The sequence below is a fragment of the Scyliorhinus torazame genome, chromosome 10, assembly GCF_047496885.1.
Source record: "Scyliorhinus torazame isolate Kashiwa2021f chromosome 10, sScyTor2.1, whole genome shotgun sequence".
Taxonomy (NCBI): domain Eukaryota; kingdom Metazoa; phylum Chordata; class Chondrichthyes; order Carcharhiniformes; family Scyliorhinidae; genus Scyliorhinus; species Scyliorhinus torazame.
In genome coordinates, this window is record NC_092716.1 from 43,914,271 (window position 1) to 43,934,816 (window position 20,546).

General features: G+C 42.7%; 1 protein-coding gene across 6 annotated transcripts in view; it reads right to left on the reverse strand.

Moving 5' to 3' along the window:
• ankrd11 (ankyrin repeat domain 11) overlaps positions 1-20,546 on the reverse strand; it is a 252,452-nt gene that overhangs the window by 80,727 nt on the left and 151,179 nt on the right. For 5 of the 6 annotated variants that reach the window (XM_072518040.1, XM_072518041.1, XM_072518042.1 and 2 more), the window contains one exon: positions 7,834-7,992. In XM_072518040.1, the coding sequence (XP_072374141.1) occupies positions 7,834-7,992 (159 nt within the window). Of the gene's footprint in view, positions 1-7,833; positions 7,993-15,635; positions 15,671-20,546 lie in introns of those variants that run through there. The other variant, XM_072518045.1, reaches the window with a different exon arrangement.

Consider the following 20,546-nt stretch of genomic DNA (forward strand, 5'->3'; position numbering starts at 1 on the left):
CTATAGACCAGGTAGCTTAACTTCTGTAGTGGAGAAAATGCTTGAATCTATCATCAAGGAAGAAATAGCGAGACATCTTGATAGAAATTGTCCCATTGGGCAGACACAGCATGGGTTCATGAAAGGCAGGTCACGTTTAACTAATTTATTGGAATTCTTTGAGGACATTACAAGCACAACGGGGAACCGGTGGATGTGGTGTATCTGGATTTCCAGAAGCATTCGACAAGGTGCCGCACAAAAGGCTGTTGCATAAGCTAAGAGCACAGAGCGTTACATAGAACATAGAAAAATACAGCACAGAACAGGCCCTTTGGCCCACGATGTTGTGCCGAACTTTTGTCCTAGATTAAGAACAAATTAATCTACACCCCATCATTCTACAGTAATCAATGTACCTATCCAATAGCCGGTTGAAGGTCCCTAATGATTCCGACTCAACTACTTCCACAGGCAATGCATTCCATTTCCCCACTATTCTCTGGGTAAAAAACCTACCTGACATCCCCACTATATCTTCCACCATTCACCTTAAATTTATGTCCCCTTGTAATGGTTTGTTCCACCCAAGGAAAAAGTGTCTACTCCTGTCTACTCTATCTATTCCCCTGATCATCTTATAAACCTCTATCAAGTCGCCCCTCATCCTTCTCCGTTCTAATGAGAAAAGGCCCAGCACCCTCAACCTTTCCTCGTAAGACCTACTTTCCATTCCAGGCAACATCCTGGTAAATCTCCTTTGCACCTTTTCCAAAGCTTCCACATCCTTCCTAAAATGAGGCGACCAGAACTGCACACAGTACTCCAAATATGGCCTTACATATTTTGTACAGCTGCATCATCACCTCACGGTTCTTAAATTCAATCCCTCTGCTAATGAACGCTAGCACACCATAGGCCTTCTTCACGGGTATGTATTAGCATGAATAGAGGATTGGTTAACTAACAGAAAGCAAAGAGTGGGGATAAATGAGTGTTTTTCTAGTTGATGATCAGTGGCTGGTGGTGTGCCTCAGGGATCAGTGTTGGAACCGCAATTATTGTCTATTTACATAAATGATTTGGAGTTGGGGTCCAAGTGTAATGCATCAAAGTTCGCAGATGACACGAAGATGAGTGGTAGAGTAAAGTGCTCAGAGGACACAAAGTCTGCAGAGGGATTTAGATAGTTTAAGTGAGTGGGCAAAGGTCTGGCAGATGGAGTACAATGTTGGTCAATGTGAGGTCATCCATTTTGGCAGGAACAGCAAAATGGATTCTTTAAATTGTAAAAAATTGCAGCATGCTGCTGTGCAGAGGGACCTTGATGTCCTTGTGCATGAATCGCAAAAGGTTGGTTTGTCGGTACAGCAAGTAATTAGGAAGGCAAATGGATGGCGGCACGGCGGCAGTGACATACACTGCTGCCTCACGGCGCTGAGGACCCGGGTTGGACCCTGGCCCCGGGTCACTGTCCATGTGGAGTTTGTGTTTGCGTGGGTCTCACCCCCACAACCCAAAGATGTGTAGACTAGGTGGATTGACCACGCTAAATTGCTGCTTAATTGGAAAAAATAATCGTGTACTCTAAATTTAAAAAAATAAAAATAATTTAAAAAGGCAAATGGAATTTGTCCTTCATTGCTAGAGGGAGAAAGTTTGAAAGCAGGGAGGTAATGTTGCAGCTCTATAGGGTGCTGGCGAGGCCACACCTGGAATATGGTGTACAATTTTGATCTCCTTACTTGGCACTGGAGGGGGTGCAGAGGAGATTCACGAGGTTGATGCCGGTGTCGAGAGGATTGGCTTATGAGGAGACTGAGCAGACTGGGACTATCCTCATTCGACTTTAGAAGAATGAGGGGAGATCTTATTGAAACATACAAAATTATGAAGGGAATAGTTAAGATAGAAGAAGGGAAGTTGTTTCCACTGGTGGGTGAAACTTTAGAACTAGGGGGCAGAGCCTCAAAATAAGGCGGAGCAGATTTAGGACTGAGTTGAGGAGGAACTTCTTCACCCAAAGGGTTGTAAATCGGTGGATTTCCTTGCCCAGTGAAGCAGTTGAAGCTACCTCGTTGAATGGTTTGAGAGCAAAGATGGATAGATTTTTGAATAGTAACGGAATTCAGGGTTATGCTGAGCAGGTGGGTAAGTGGAGCTGAGTCCACAAAAAGGTCAACCATGATCTGAGAGGATGGCGGAACAGACTCGAGGAACCAGGTGACCTACCCCTGCTCCCAGTTCTTGTGTAAATGCCTAGAACAAGTGCAGTTTGTAAGTTGGCCTAGATTTTATTTCAGTAGGATTTAGTGTGCTTGCCATTTTATTTTATAGGCTTTTCTTTATCAATAATAATAATAATAATAATAATCTTATTGTCACAAGTAGGCTTCAATGAAGTTACTGTGAAAAGCCCTTATTCGCCACAGTCCGGCACCTGTTCGGGGAGGCCAGAATTGAACCCGCGCTGCTGCCTTGTTCTGCATTGCAAGCCAGCTATTTAGCCCAGTGTGCTAAACCAGCCCACATTTACAAATTTCTGCAAAATTACAACTCAGTTGCTACTTTGTACCAACACGTGATCAGGAACGTTATGTTGCTAAGAACCTTCAATGAGGCAAAGGAGAGTGGGACCCTCCCTCCAACGATGTCGCAGGCATTGATTTCGCTTATCATGAAGAAGGAGAAGGATCCGCTTCAGTGTGGGTCCTACAGGCCGATACCGCTCCTGAATGTAGACGCCAAACTGTTGGCAAAATTTCTGGCCACCAGAATAGAGGACTGTGTCCTGGGAGTGATTGCGGAGGACCAGACAGGTTTCGTTAAGGGCAGGCAGCTGAACACAAATGTGAGGAGGCTCCTGAATATTATTATGATGCCCTCAGAGGGGGCGGATGCGGAAGTGGTGGCAGCAATGGACGCGGAGAAGGCCTTTGACAGGGTGGAGTGGGAGTATCTGTGGGAGGCGTTAGGCAGGTTTGGATTCAATGAGGGATTCATAGGGTGGGTCAAGCTGCTGTATCAGGCCCCTGTAGCGAGTGTGTCCACAAACCGGATAAGGTCGGAATATTTCAGGCTGCACCGGGGGATGAGGCAGGGGTGCCCCCTGTCCCAATTGCGGTTTGCCCTGGCAATTGAGCCGTTGGCCATTGCGCTCAGGACTTCAAGGGATTGGAGGGGGCTGGTGCGCCGGGGGGGGGGGGGGGGGGCGGGCGGGACCGGGTCTTCCTCTACGCGGGTGACCTGTTGTTGTACATTTCGGACTCGCTTGAGGGGATGGGGGAGATCATGTGGATCCTGAGGGACTTTGGGAGTTTCTCGGGGTATAAATTGAACGCGGGGAAGAGTGAGCTGTTCGTGGTCCACGCTAGGGGCCAGTAGGAGAGACTGAGGGAGCTCCCGCTCAAGATAGTGGAGAGGAGCTTTCGGTACTTGGGGATACAAGTGGCCAGGAACTGGGATGCCCTGCACAGGCTCAACTTAACCCGGCTCGTGGAGCAGATGGAGGGAGAGTTTAAAAGGTGGGATATGCTCCCGCTTTCCCTGGCGGGACAGGTGCAGACTGTGAAGATGACGGTTCTCCCCAGGTTCCTCTTCGTCTTTTAGTGCCTCCCCATTTTGATCCCCAAGTCCTTTTTTAAGCGGGTGAATAGGATTGTTACGGGATTTGTGTGGGCGAATAAAACCCCGCGAGTTAAAAGGGCATTCTTGGAGCGTAGCCCGGGGGGGTGGGGGGCTGGCTCTACCAAACTTCTGCAGCTATTATTGGGCGGACAATGTGGCCATGATTAGGAAGTGGATGATGGAGGAGGGGGTGGCATGGGGGTGGCTGGAGGCAGCGTCATGCAAAGGCACCAGCCTAGGGGCACTAGTCACGGCTCCGCTGCACGATACACCACAAGTCCGGTGGTGACGGCGGCACTGAGGATTTGGGGGCAGTGGAGGAGACACAGGCAGGAGGAGGGGGCCTCTGTGTGGACCCCGATACGGAATAACCATAGATTTGCTCCAGGTAGGATGGATGGGGGGTTCCAAGGCTGGTATAGGGCAGGTATTAGGAGGATGGGGGACCTGTTTATAGACGGGACTTTCCCCAGCATGCAGGTGCTGGAGGAGAAGTTCAGCCTGCCCCCGGGGAATGCGTTCAGGTACCTCCAGGTTCGGGACTTTCTTAGAAAACAGGTGGGGACATTTCCGCTGCTGCCCCCGCGTAGGATCCAGGAATCCAGGACAGGGTGGTGTCTGGCATCTGGGTAGGGGAGGGGAAGGTGTCAGATATATATCAGGAGCTGCAGGAGGTGGAGGAAGCCTCAGTGGAATTGAAGGGCAAGTGGGAGGAGGAGCTGGGCGAGGATCTGGATGAGGGACTGTGGGCCGACGCCTTGGGCAGGGTGAACTCCTCCTCATCATGTGCCAGGCTCAGTTTAATTCAGTTTAAGGTGGACTAAGATGGCAAGAATGACTAAGTTTTTTGGGGTGGAGAACAGGTGCCCGAGATGTGCAGGGAGTCCGGCGAACCATGCCCATATGTTTTGTGCATGCCCGGCGCTTAAAGAATTCTGGCAGGGGTTTGCGAGGGTGATGTCTAGGATTTTGGACACTCGGGTGAAGGCGAGTCCAACAGTAGCGATATTTGGGGTGTCGGAGGATCCGAGTGTGCAGGAAGCGAAAGAGGCCGAGGTACTGGCCTTTGCTCCCTGGTAGCCCTGAGACGGATCTTGTTAATGTGGAGGGTCTCAAAGCCCCCGAGTGTGGAGACCTGGGTTAGCGATATGGCGGGGTTCCTCAGCCTGGAGCGAATAAAGTTTGCCTTGAGAGGGTCCTTGATACCTTTCCTTGACTTTCTAGGGGAGCAGTAAGTGTCAGCAGCAGCATCCGGGGGGGGGGGGGGGGGGGGGGGGGGGGGGTACAGTTGATATAATGTAAGTTTTGTATGAAGACACCACCCACCTTGTTCTGTTTAATAATCCTTTTTTTAAAAAAAATTATTATTTGTACTTCTATCTGTGTCATGTAAAAACGTTGGTTGGAAAAGTTAGTACGGGTCAGATTGTATTTATTTGGGCATTTCCTACTAATATTCCTATGTTAGGGCTAAAACCTGCAACTCAAAAATGCTGTAACAGCAGATCAGAGAAAGGAATTTACACATGCAGTATTGGTCTCGATCAGAACATATTCGCATTGATTGGTTCAGTGCTGACCTAATGAATTTGTGTAGTATTAAGACAAAGAATACATCTTGAACTAATCCAGTTTTATCTTGAAGGTAATTTATGCAAATAGCTAGCTCCAATGAAATGAACTCTTACTTTATTGAGCAATTGGCTATTAGCAACAACTGTGGGTTAAGGTAGGGTGATACCAGCATTAGGTATGGAGTTTTGGGAACCATTTTGTTTGTGTACACCCCAATTGTATGGTTGAGTAACAGATGGTAATGTTGGGGGTAGGGGCAGACGGAGTTCTCGTCAGCATGGGGATCAGTTGTAAAGCATTGGGCCCAGGGACAGAGACAGAATTACCATTCGCGTGGACCCTAGATAGTGCAGTTTTCTTTGGCGTGAAAACTGTGGTTACTTTCTTCTTATTCTAGATTAGACATCCATTTGAAGGTGGGAAGTCTGTACTCTTTGATTGATAAGTATACTTTTGTTTTCTTTGACTAGTTGGTTGATAAGTCTTTACTTCATAGGGTAAGTCTTTAGCTAATTGATAAGTCCACTGTTGTTTTAGTTAGCTTATATTCAACAAACTTTTTGTTAATTTATGGTCTGAGTCTTTGCCTGATGCAGTGATCAAGTCAGTTTAAATGGTTGATTTACGACCCAGTAATGAGGTTGCATGCAGCTCCATTAAATCAAGAATAAGTTTATCAAAACACCCACCTTTCAAAACCTGCATCTGCCATCCCTTGAGCTGACTTTAAGCTAATTGAAACAGTATAAAAGGCCAAATCCAAGGACAAAGTGGGATTGAGATTTAGACTACAGGGAGTTTAGGATTACGCCTGCGAGCAGAATGGAGATGATTAGCTAAGAATTCATCCAGCATGTATTCAGTCTCAACCAATACAGTGAAGACTGCACCGTGACCACTGCATTGCAATATACCACGCCGGTAGTACAAGGAAATCACTGCCTCACTCAGAAGGTTCTTTAGACCTCAGCAGAGTGATTTGGAGGGAGCTACAGGTATTTGCATCAACTGTGCTTGCTTGAGGATAATGATGAATGGTATCCGCGACACTTATATTCTGCACTTCACGGATTCTGTAACCTGAGTAGTTCCTGTATTTTTTCCCTTTTCTTTGATTTTCAGCACTTGCACTACTTTATTGTTGTGTGAAGTGGATGCCTGATCCACCGCTTTATCTACACAATATTTGTATTAGTAAATATTAGAAATAAGGTATCGTTTTAAGTGGGTTTAATTCAATGTTTCTGTACCTTGAAGGGAAAAGCCTAGTTAGATTCATGCTGAGCAAAGGTGCCTGCATGTGTGGGGGTTGGTTTCAATTCCAACTGTGGTCCTATTATGTTCGGAGGGGGTTACGGCGTGAAGATTAAATCGAAGTAGCAATGGTTGCTTGGCAACTGGAGACCTTTTAAGGTAGAAAGGTTTTTGTTCTTCGTTTAGCTGAATTTGATTGCAGTTGGAGACAGGACACTGGGGGGGTGAACATATCAACTCTGCCAGAAGAAAGACTGGACAGGACGAGGGAGTTGCAAGGAGGCAAGCTTCCCAAAGAACCAGGAAATTGGGACATGAATAATGTCTGAAGGCTGAAGAGAACAGAGACCAAGGTATTGATCAGGAGAATTCAATGTGAAAAGTAAACAAAATGTTCTGAGTTAAAGAGACAATTGTAGTCACCAGATCTAAAGTGAGAAAGCTGACTTCATTGGTAAATCAAAAGTTTGATATCATTTTAATGGAGTCTGGGAATCGATAGTTAAAGAAATTGTGAACAGCTTGCACAACAGCCAAGAGAAATAAATCCAAAATGAAAGTGGTAAAACCTGGACACTGGATTCATTGTTCAAATTGGAATGGAAGCTTTGTTTAAGAGTCATTTGGAAAACCTCCACTGGATTTCGGAATGCAAACCACTAATGAAAAGCATTATTCTGAAAGTTTCCAGTGTGCAGTTTGGAAATTCTCATGTGACAATCATCTAGCATCATTCACTTGAGGTTGAGTGGAGAGCATATTTAACCACAGCCATCTTGTCTGTTTAAAGGGACCAGGTTAAAGTCCAACAGGTTTGCTTCGAATCACTAGCTTTCAGAGCACAGTTCCTTCCTCAGGTGTGCTCCGAAAGCTAGTGATTCGAAACAAACCTGCTGGACTTTAACTTGGTGTTGTAAGACTTCTTACTGTGCTCACCCCAGTCCAACGCTGGCATCTCCACATCATGTTTAAAGGGATGCTGTGTTACTAAGAGAGACTTTGCAATCCATTAATCGTAAAATCTGTGTATATTTGCGAAAAGAAGGAGGAAGTAAAGGAGTCTTGTATCATAATCCAATGTTTTCATCTTTAATAAATACTTTTGTCCTTGTTGTTATAACTAATTAACGGTCCTGTGACACTGTTCTGACACGTTTTATTAAATAAAACAAAAGTTACAGTCTTTTAGCCAGGGTTCCATTCTGGAATCTTCCCATCCAGTTATATCAACTGGAATTGCAACAAGTGGCTTTTAAATGCAGGCATGACCACAATTTCATGTGTGGTAATGTGGAAACTAAAGATAGATAATGCAAATGTAAGACATGAGAAAAAAGGTTTGTTTCCATCCTCCACCCTCAACACCCTCTCCAAACAGCCACATTAAGGAGACCTGACCTGGACTGTTTGCTGATTCTTCTGCCGTCATTTGCATCAGCAAAGCAACTTGTTGTCGTTCTGAAAGTGGACAGCCCGCTCTTATTCCTGCCCCAAACAATCCAAACCTTCTGGCTCCGGCCTCCTTCTTCACTCGTTTCCGCTCTGGACCTTGCTTTTCTGGAAGCGAAGTTGAAAAAGAAAACAATTTTTTTCTGGGAGTGAGATATCTAATGCTATAGATAATATGGCGCGAGAAAACCCCACGGTTCCTTTTCACCTTCAATTTTTCTCCCTTATCCGCTTTCTGGTGGCAGTCACTCATACGACCCAAATGACTGCCCTTTATCCATGAACTTGGACACCAAGTGTCAGTACAGGTTATTTGATAATATGCAATATTACAGCTGGGAATACATTCAAATATTTTAACATGACAGTCATCAGAAATGTGAACTCTGGCTGATTTAATTACGTTTCTTGCTGATCTACCTGATCATTGGGATCCTTGGTTACCACCAAAATGGACTTAAAATCTTAATGTAATTCCTAAAACATCAGTAAAAATTCCAGAAACTCGTGTCATAAGAACATTTTGATTTGTTCAATCTTTACAAAATTGATTATGGGGAATATTATAAGGAAATCCACTGACTTTCCACTTCCATAGAAAAATTGATAAAATTGTGGAATGAAAAATGTTATCATGATGAAACAGCTAATAGTCTTGAATTCCTGCTTTCATAAAAACAGAATTACTTATCATTGTGGCCAATGACCCTGTACCCAATAAATGTTCCATCACTGGAGGTCATACGTTTTCAATTATCTAAAATCCTGAAACAAGACTTAACAATGTAGCATTACATAATAATAATAATCTTTATTGTCACAACTAGGCTTACATTAATGCTGCAATGAAATTACTGTGAAAAGCGTCAAGTCATCACATTCCAGCACCTGTTCGGGTACACGATGGGAGAATTCAGAATGTCAAAATTACCTAACAGCACGTCTTTCGAGACTTGTGGAAGGAAACTAGAGCACCCGGAGGAAACCCATGCAGACACAGGGAGAACGTGCACAAACTCCACACAGTGACCCAAGCCGGGAATCACCCTGGGGCCCTGGTGCTATGAAGCAACAGTGCTAACGGGCTGCCCTGCAGGGAGTTATGGTGAGCAGACTTAACGGACATATGGACATGGTGGAAAAAGTCGTCCTCAAGCATACAATAAGACGTAATGTATTTTAAATTTTATTGCTCTTTTTCAATACAATTTGTTCTTCTGATCATTAAAGACTATATTCAATAAGAAAGTAAAGAATGCGATTTAGCTCAAGTGTGCAATAGTGGGCCAAGAACAAAAAAAAAAGCGGATGAATGAGACGATAAAATTGAATCTGTAGACAGATTTAGGATTTTAAATCCTTGAATTTTACTGGCCAGAGTTTGCATAAACAGTACTTTACCTGGGACTATACTGTCATTCTATTTGCTCAGTAACAGTGGAATGAATAAACTAATACTGCATATGTACTTAATATTTTGAGGCTAGATGAACCAAAGCTATTGGGAACTGTCCCATTGTTAGATGCAACCATATTTAAAAGACTACTAAAGATAAACTTCTAACTGGGAAGCAGCATGACTCTGATCTTGTACAACAATAATCCTCAATTAGTTTTGCCAACCAGAGAAGCGCTCAACAGGAGAGGATTTGGCCATGGATTCCAAAGCTTTGGCTTTGATAGAAGAGGGGGTCATGGTGAAGAGAACTTAATTGACTAAATAGTTCGAATTCATCTGTACAAAAGTACTTTTAAGAAGAGAAAGCACACCATTAAATAGAACTACAAAAGCATCAGAAACTGCGATGATAATAAAGTCAGATCGCAAAGGATACGAATTGGAATATATGTAGTACACCTTCACTAAATGAATCGAGTTTTGCTCACCAATTGATGTGAAAAAAACTTCAGAAATCATAATTATGCCTGCTATATAAATAAAATGTACAATGTAGATCAAGAAATAACATTGTTATTCTCTGCATAGTTCAGTGCTATGGGTATCTGAAGTTCTTGAATTTTAGCAGCAATTTACATGAAACAGGTTTAAGAATTCTAGGGTAAGGCACAGAGGTGGTAATTTGGATCATCACATTTGTCCCTGCCCTTTCAAGGGCAACCCAATTAGTCTCAAACCTCTGCTCTTTCCCCATAGCTTTGCAAATTTTTCATTTTTAAGTATGCATCCTCCTCATACACCTATGACTGTGTGGCCAAATTACCCTCCAACGCGATTTTCAAATTTGCTGATGACACCACCGTAGTGAGTCGGATCTCAAACACTGACGTGACAGAGTACAGGAACGAGATAGAGAATCTGGTGAACTGGTGCGACAACTCCTTCAATGTCAACAAAACAAAGGAGATTGTCATCGACTTCAGGAAGCGTAGTGGAGATCGTGCCGCTGTCTACATCAATGGGAACGAAGTAGAAAGAGTCGAGAGCTTCAAGTTTTTAGGTGTCCAGATTACCAACAACCTGTCTTGGTCCCCCCCATGTCGACACTATAGCCCACCAACGACTCTACTTTCTCAGAAGACTAAGGAAATTTGGCATGTCAGCTACGACTCTCACCAACTGTTTTGTTGTTTCCTTTGTAACATAAGCGGCTTCCTTGTGTTGCAATTGTCAAGGAAGGTCGAGACATGTAAATAACTTCAACTCATTTATTTACACTATGTACACTTTTATAACTGGAGTTCGACACTACTGCTAATCCTATTGTAGCTACTCAAACTGACTAACCAGCTGCTGTCTTCCACGTGGTGGGTGTGATAATGAATCAACCCTGTGCCTCTCCTCACTGACGGTCTCCACTGGCTGAAAGGGAGCTGATCATGTGTGTGGTGTCCTTTATGTATGGGTTGGTGTAATGCCCCCCCCCTGTGGTCGTGTCACCTCCTTGTGTATCGTGAATGTCCATTGGTCGCCTCCCATCTAACTTATCTATTGGTTGAGTGGGTGTGAGAGATGTTTCTGGTGCTCCCTCTAGTGTCTGTCTAGCTTACATGTATTTACAGTGATGCACATCACCACACCAACCTTTACAGTTGCACCATAGAAAACATTCTTTCGGGTTGTATCATAGCTTGGTATGGTTCCTGCTCTACCCAAGACCGTAGGAAACTACAAAAGATTGTGAAGGAAGCCCAGTCCATCACGCAAACCGGCCTCCCATCCATTGACTCTGTTTACAATTCCCGCTGCCTCAGAAAGGCAACCAGCATAATTAAGTACCCCATGCACCCCGGACATACTCTCTTCCATCTTTTTCCATCAGGAAAAAGATACAAAAGTTTGAGGTCATGTACCAACCAACTCAAGAACAGCTTCTTCCCCTGCTGCCATCAGACTTTTGATTGGGCCTACCTCGTATTTAAGTTTATCTTTTGTCAACACCCCAGCTATGATTGTAACATTATATTCTGCAGTCTCTCCTTCCTTCCCTATGTATGGTATGCATAGACTGTATAGTATGCAAGAAACAAAAGTTTTCACTGTATACTAATACGAGACTATAATAAATCAAATCAAAAAATAAATCGAATCAAATCAAAATCGTTATTAACTGAATCTGCTTCCACCATCCTTTTAGTTAATGCACATTCCAGATCATAACTTGCTGCATTAACATTCTCCTCTTCACTTCTGCTCTTTTTGCTAATTATGTTAAAACTGCCTCCTCCGGTTACTGACTCCTTATTTATTCTACCAAAACCTTAGTAATTTTGAACATTATCAGTCCTCCGCTTTAATGAGAAAAATCCCATCTTTTTTAGTTTCTCCACATAACCACAAGTCACTCATCACGGATATCCCCTCTCCAAGACACTGACATCCTTCTGGTGTGGTGCTCAGGATTTAACCCAATGCTATGGATGAGGCCTAATCAGATTTTAATGGTTTAGCCTAAATTTCTTCCTTTTGTATTCAATGCCTCTATTTAAAAGCAAATAAAGCGGTGTCTCAAAGAAAGTAGAACCATTAATGCTGAGTAATACAGTTTGTACTGTAAGGTTGCAAAATAATTTAGGTAAACTGCAGCCAAATGGAAATCAAAAGTGAAATAATGTGGAAAAGGGTCTCTACAAAGTGTTTATGGGAAGAAGTAACACAAGATCGGACAGAAACATGGTAAATAAAAGATTAATCGGATGCCGCTTCAAAAGTAGTCAGATACTGGGCAGCACGGTAGCCTTGTGGATAGCACAATTGCTTCACAGCTCCAGGGTCCCAGGTTCGATTCCAGCTTGGGTCACTGTCTGTGCGGAGTCTGCACATCCTCCCCGTGTGTGCGTGGGTTTCCTCCGGTTTCCTCCCACAGTCCAAAGATGTGCAGGTTAGGTGGATTGGCCATGCTAAATTGCCCTTAGTGTCCAAAAAGGTTGGGTGGGGTTATGGGAATAGGGTGGAGGCGTGGGCTTAAGTGAGGTGCTCTTTCCAAGGGCCGGTGCAGACTCGACAGGTCGAATGGCCTCCTTCTGCACTGTAAATTCTATGATTCTATGAGTGTGCCTTCAGAGTTTCTAAAATAGAAGTCAATCAGAATCAGGGGAATCAGTTGGATTCATACTTAGCACAAAAGATGGTGGTGGCTACTGTTGGAGGCCAACCATCTCAACTCTAGAATGTCACCATAAAAATTCCCCCTGGCAAAACATTTCAGTTCCTTCATAAATAACTTCCCTCAAGATCAGAATTGGGGTGTTTTCTGATGATTGCAGTGTTGAGTACCATTCCCAACTCCTCAAAGAACAAAGCACTCAATCATCAAGACCCGGGCTGAAAATAACAAGTAATATTCACACATGTACTCCAAAAAGAGAAATCTAAACATCTCCTCTTGACATTCAAAGGCATTAACATGGCTGAATCCTCTAGCACCAACATCCTGGGGTGGCCAAGGCAGGGGGAGGCTGGAGGTACAGGGAAGTTATCATTGACTATAAACATAACTGTACCAAATGTGGTTGCAAGAGCATGTCAGAAGCTGTGAATGCAATAATTCACCTGCTACAAGGCCTGTGGGCTGTGATGGAACTCAACACTCGGGTCAAAATGGCTCACTTGATTGGCACCCCATTTGTCACCTTAGACAATCACTCCCTCCAATACTGGCGCACACTAGCAACAGTGATGCACTGCAGCAACTTGCTACGGCTCCTTCAGTAGCACCTGCCAATTGCAGTTCTACCACTTAGAAGAACATGGGAAGAAGCTGCAAGGAAATACACCGCTCTGAACGGTGTTCCTTCAGTGTCAAAATTGCAAAAATCCCTCCATAACTCCACCATCGATGTATCTACATGGACTGCGGCGGTTCAAGGCACTCCTCTCCCCCCCCCCCCCCCCCCCCTTCCAAAATATCACTTTCTCAAGGGAAATTAGGGATGGGCAATAATTGCTGGCCTTGCCAGTGATGACCACATCCCAATAAGTAATTTTTAAAATCCCAAATGGATGTTGGTAGTTCTTAGTATATATTGTGCCTAGATTCTCAAATGGAATTTGGCAATTTGTTATGCTGTGGGAATTCAGAATACATTTTGCAAAGAAATAGATAGAAGGTCTACTTGCACTTGTTGGAAAAGCTTCATTTTAATGAGAATGGGAAATACTGGAGTAGGGTGCTCCTGATTTAACAATGCATTGAGTGTAAAATTCTCATCCTTGTTTTAAAGTTCCTCCAGAGCTTGGCACCTGCCTATCTCTATAAACCTGCCCAGCCCTATAATCCTCCGAGACACCCATATTTCTCCAATTCAGCCTCTTGAGCATCCCTAATTTTACTCCATCACTGGTGGCCATGCCTTCAGCTAAGCCTAAATCTCTGGAATTTCCAACCAAAACCTCTTTGCCTCTCCATATTACTTTCCTCTTTTAAGACATTCCTGAAAACTATCTTCACTCAAGTTTTTGGTCATCTGTTCTTTGCTCTTTATGTAGCGCAGTGTCATTTTCTTTTATGATGCTTCTGTGAAATGCCTGGAGACATTTTATTACTTTAAAGGTGATAAGTTGGTGTTTTATGCTAGATCAGTACGGTTTCTAATTTAAATCATACAGAAATCTAGTGAACAGAACAATACTACACACTGGGGCACAGGAAGGAAAAATGGGTACAAAATGTATTCTATAAATGGTGCTGAAATAGCTAGTGATGAAGTTGAAAAGATTTACAATCTATGTTTATGTTCAACTAAGACAAGTCAGAAATCAACCAAATAAATAAAATGCTTAGTTAAGTAGAATGCCAAACTGTTGAATAAAAGTCAGAATAAATCATGATTAAACTGCAGTGCGCTCTGGTCAGACCATACTTACAGTATGATGTCCACCTCATCATTGAAACACATGGGAAGCATTGGAGACAGCGCGGAGAAAATCCACAATGCTGAACCATGTGCTTAAAGTCTGAGTTATGAAGATTAACTGGAGGATTCTATACTTTTCAGCCTTCAAAAGGAAGTGATTTAGAGGTGATTTACTGCAAAATAGTGAGTAGCATGGAAAAGGTCAAAGATTATTTGAATTTAAAGTGGAAGATTAGGACAAGCGGTAATCGTCTCAAACAATAAAAGTGCAAATTTAAGAGTAGAAAGCTCATCTGCCTACAAAGGTGGGTTAAATTTGTAGACTTCCAGATTGGATAGTAAAAGTGAAAACCTTGTCATTATTCAAAACAAAAATTCCTGTAGCAACAGACAGACTCAAGGGTCTTTCTGGATGGATGTTCCAAGATGGGAAGAATCGTTTTCCTCATCCGTAATTATATCCCGATATTGTAAAGACATTCAAACCGGACAACCAAACACAATGTATTTTACACAAGCATTCGGCATACACACAGGCATTAGGATAAACCCTCCGGGTGGAAGATGCAACTTGCTTCCATTCTTTTGACACTGACATTTTCTACAAGTTACTACGGAAAGCTCAAAATCTTTTTCGGTGCCTGGTCTCTCAAGCTCGTCTTGATGACGAATTAAGGAAAGGGATTGGTGTGAATAAGCCCCTTCCCCTGCCACCAAATGTTCCTTCAAAACATCAGAAACTAACCTATTTACCATCTAAAAACAGCCCGATTGTTATAACTTGATCATATTGTCCTATTTCCTATTGTTAACTAGTGCCCATATAGTGACAAAGTTTAGGCAAACAGAGAATCACATATCATGCACTTTCGGTTGAAGCCGGACAGCATATTTAGTTAAATTGTACACTAACACATTCAATCGCAAAACATACAGGTTAAATGTTTTTGTTTTTTTTAAAGCCATTTCTAGTTTCAGTAAAATCCACAAATAAATGATAAGTAATGTGTAAACAGTCAAATGTTTATCAGTGATGAGCTATGACGAAGCAAGAATCCTTGTTCAGAACAAACTTCACTTATATTGTGCTTTCCAAAACCTCAAGAGCCCCAAAGTGATCCGCAGCCCATGAAATACCTTAAGTCCCGCTGTTTCAATTTTAGAAAACTGCAGATGTCAATTTGAAGAAAAAGCTACCACAAATAGCATGCAAGATAAATTAAACTGATTCAGGGGCGTCGGTTGTCATTTAAATCTGTTCCAGAAAATAAGTATTCTGCTTTAAATAGTGTCACAGGATCCTTTACAGTCCATCTGATAGTGTAATGAATCTTTTAAGCCATTTTTACCAATCGGCCATCCTTCGGGACCCACGCCGGCCAGCCAGCCTTCTTGACCAATGCCGACCGAACTTCATGACTTCCCTTTTTGCTTACCTTTGGTACGACAGGTGAGCCTGCTTGGTCCTCACGGCTTCACTTGCTTTGTCATTCAGTGTTTCATTTCTGCCAAGTGCTTCAGCTGATGATTTAAGTGCTCGCTGCGTCCTTTGAAAAACATGGAGGTTTGTCCTGGAACTCGTCATGCCTTTCAAGTTTGAGGCTTTAATCTTTCATTTGCCAGTACTTCCCTGCACATACCGCATATGGGCATTGCATCATGATTTGCATTGGTGCAATTAATAAAGCTATACCTGAAGAAATCATCTTTATATTGCTTGGTTTCCAATTTCAGCTTCTTCTTAATGGGTTGTTCAGAGGCCCTGGAGCTCACACCAGCAGCGCTTTGTCCTTCCATGGAGTCTCCGGAGAAGTTCTCTCCAGCAAATTCAGTTGTGAGATCCTGGCCAGTTCGTGCCTCTGGCCCTCTCTTCCTTATAACAAACTGATCCATCTTCAGTTCTTCAAACATTCCTGTTGCTTGCTTGCAACTACAAAATGGAGGAATCTCTCCTTCAGGATTTTGCGGCCAAAGAATGGATCGCGTGACATCAGTGTATGTGCTGGGCGTGTGACCTGTTCTTGCTCACCACTTCTGGTGCGAAGACTCTGCTGTTTCCAAGAAGAAATTAGGCCCTGGCACAGCACAGTGACATCAGGAGGCGGCGGTACTGGGACAGCACGCTGATGTCAGGAGGTGGCATTCTGCCCCGCTGGGCACCGGGCTTGTGCACTGCTGGATCTGCCTGAGGGGGCATGCATGTGGATGGCATTCCCTTTTTTAAAAAAAAAAAACAGCACATAGTGTCCCATGAGTTTTATTTGTGAAGACTGATATCACTATAATGGTGTATTATAAGTTATGATTGCAGAGATTACAAACATTCACACAGATTTCACATGCTGGTGCTTAAATTCCACTTGCCCTGCCCCAGTGGAGAACCACACATCATTTCTTTTCTGTGATTGCTGCTGGTCGCTTCTTCTTGGATCTCAGTTTGAAGAACAAACAAATTGCTGCAATCCCTTTTTATGTATCACAAACTTCCTCCTCCCTGTGATGGTTTAAGCACTGAAGTAACTTGTGGAAGCCATTGAACTGGTGCTGATTGCAGCATCGTGACCTGCTATTCTTTTTTTTTTTATAAAACAAATTTATGTTAGCCAATTATTTTTCTTTTCCAAATAAGGGGCAAATTATTGTGTACAATCCACCAAACCAGCACATCTTTGGGTTGTGGGGATGAAATCCACGCAGACATGGGGAGAATGTGCAAACTCCACATGGACAGTGACCCAGGGCCGTGATTCGAAGCCGGGTCCTCAGCGCTGCAGTCCCAGTGCTAACCACTGCGCCACGTGCCGCCGTGACCCGCTATTCTCACGCCTCACACAAACTTCACTCGGCTGCCCTCAATGTCCTTCACAGACCCCGAGCTCCAACAGTCCCATCGCCGGGCGTACCGTCCCCGCCTCCTCCTATTGGTCAGCAGAACAATTAGATATCAGATGTGACATTAGGAAAGCTGATCAACCATTGAATAATCTGGGTGCCACTTGGATGGAGCAAGGAGAAATGCTGTGACTGCTGGCAGCATTCTCAAACTAAAAGCTGATTGGGGCTGTTGGACGCTTCTCCAGCAATTGGGAGCTCCAGGACCGATTGCTCTGTGACCCTCTCAACATCCGCCTTGACTCACCCACAGGTCGAGACCCTGGGTTTGAAAAATCCTGTTCTAAGCCTAGTTTAGGGCAGAAGGGCCTCGGTTTAACTTTTTATTTAAAAGACAGCACCTTCGACAATGCAGCACTCAGGTCAGTGCCACACTGGAATTATGTGCTCAAGTCCTGAAGTGGAGCTTAAACTGATGAACCTTCTAATTCAAATTGAGAGGGCTACTAAGCCAAGGCTGACACTTTGTCGCACCTATTCAAATACCAACAGATTTGAGTAGTTATCAATAATTATGCAGGTGGAGATGTTTTTAAAGTCCCAATAGTTTTAGTAGCAATACCTTTAAAGGGTTCCCTGGATGCTAAAGTTAACTGAATCATACGGACAAATATTTCAATAAGGATTACAAAATGATTTCATTTCATGAATGTAACAGGGATTTTTAGGAAGCCTGGGTAACTGGGCCTTCTAAAAGTAAATTGGGTTACTGCCACTTACAGGTAAATAAGTTCCATGATAAATTAACTTCCATCACTGAAACCTTCTTGTCAGTTCATAATTAACTGCATCCATCGATGAGACAAATTTACATGGGGGACATCCACCAAGTACCACAGAGGCACAGATACCAAGACAAGAGGCACAGATACCAAGACAATTAACAAAATGGAACAGCAACAAGGCTTCCTCCTAAATGACCAAGTTATCCCAAAAACAAACTTTAGATAATTATTCCAGTCTCCAAGTGTCTCAAATCATAAAGAGAACATGTAATTCAAGTTGGGAACTTGAGATGATTAACTCCAAGAGGTAGGGGAAAATATTTTACCCTCGTGTTGCATCCTGAAACAGGGCATTTGCCGTCATTCCAATATGAAACTGAGATCAACTTCTGGTGTCTGCACATGCTCAGCTAAACACAGAAATTCAGAATAAAAAGAGCGAATGCTATAAAAATTCAGCATGTCTGGCAGCATCTGTGGAAAGAAAAACAGAGCTAATGTTGAGTCCATATGACCCTGGAGTCCCAAGACTTGAAACGTTAACTCTATTTCTCTCTCAACAGATGATAATGATGATCTTTATCAGTGTCACAAGTAGGCTTACATTAACACTGCAATGAAGTTACTGTGAAAATATCCTAGTTGCCACACTACGGCACCTGTTCGGGTACACAGAGGGGGAATTCAGAATGTCCAATCCACCTAACAACACGTGTCATTTGGGACTTGTGGGAGGAAACCCACGCAGATACAGGAAGAACATGCAGACTTCGCACAGACAGTGTCCAAAGCTAGGAATCGAGCCCGAGTCCCTGGTGCTGTAAAGCAACAGTGCTAACCACTGGTATCGTGCCGCCCAATGCTGCCAGGCCTGCTGAGTTTTTCTAGTATTTTCTGTTTTTACTTCAGATTTCCAGCATCCGCTCGCAGTATTTTGTTTTTGGAGGAATCCAGAACCTATCAGTAATCATTAGCTCCTCCGCAGGATGTGCTGAGATATGTGCAAGATGGAAACATTCTGATATCACTTGAAATGACATAAACCTTCACATTTTTGCCATGAGTCTAACTCTAAAAATCCTTAACAAGTTAATATTTTGTTGAATGAAGTGCAACTGCTTTTTGAATGGGATAACAGAGTTTACAATTACTGCTGAGCAACCAACCTCCCTGTCTCTGAAAAATAATTTCATTATTGCGAAATGCCAAGTTTGTCTATTATGTTAAAAGTACTTGGATTTGAACGTAATAAAATTATACTTCTTCATTTCAATCTTCATTTCTCTGCCTGCCAAATTACTGAAAACTGAAGGGTGATCAGTGTTTTTAGTTCCTGGTTTGCTGTCTTCAATGTGATTAGTCTGGCTGATTACATCTTTGCTGCGGAATGCTGGAGATCCTCTTGAGCTGCCATGGAAATGAAAGTAATACCAAGAAATGGAAAATCCAGGGCAGCACAACGGCACAGTGGTTAGAACTGCTGCCTCACGGTGCCGCGGACCTGTGTTTGATCTCGGATCTGGGTAACTGTCCGTGTGGAGTTTGCATTCTCCCAGTGTTTGCATGGGTATTGCCCCCACAACCCAAAGATGTGCAGGGTAGGTGGACTGGCCACGCTAAATTGCCCCTTAATTGGAAAAAATGAATTGGGTACACTAAATTTATTTATTTTAAAAAAGAAATGGAAAATCCATGCCATAAAGATTGCTAATTCATTTTGAGCAGCTTTCTTCGAGGTCAGCAGCAGGCATCATTGACAAAATCTGGACCAATGTCAAGGCCACAAAAAATTTAAAAAACTGTTGCACAATGCAAGGATCAAGCAGAAGAACATACAATTGAACTTCATTCAGCAATTACTTGATCAGCACAGTGATTTGTTCAAAGATTAATGGAGAAAATGGAGTCCTCCAAGCCCCAATTGCAAATCATGCGAAGTGCATCCTAGTTGGTTTGTGGCAATGCAAGACCACTATTTATAGACTTGATTAACAAGTCTATGATTTTGATGACAAAAGTGTAATACAAATTACTTGCATGCATGTCATAATGTTACAAATGGGTCATCACAGACCTGAAATGCGGTGTATGTTGACAGAAGTTCATATTTCGTTTCAATAGAGCAATGTTGTTAAAAGCAATATATTCCATAACTGACGTAAGCTTAAACTATTACATGCTTTCATTCTGATGAAATATGCGAATCAAACATGGTTTATACACCATTTATCAATGCATAAAATTTATCAGATACAATATTTGTTACTTTCAAACTTTCTCAAACTCCTCAGTAGATTTAGAGCATTTGTTTAAGATGGAGAACTTTATTAATATTTCTCACCAAATTTTCTGAAGAATTATGAAAAAGGTATTGTTTCTCCCCAATTCATCTGCGGAGTTTGTAGCTGAGCATTAAAATACACATTCGTCACTCAGCGCCAAACACCCTTAACTACAAACATTTTAACTGGATAAAACGTGACAAAAATAGTTCTGCCTCAGTAACTTTTGATATAAAATTTTTGCTGATGTGATTTGAAAAATCACAGTAATGGATATTCTATTTTCTGAAGAACAGAATAAAACTAAGTCTTTGAGTATGTAATTTTAAAATACAATTGGTCCATAGCAATTTTAACTCTACAGTAACTAAGCCTCAGGCAAAATGTTTCATTCAAGCTCTAGTCAGACAAACATGTCCACATTTAGGACACTTTTTTTGCAGAACAA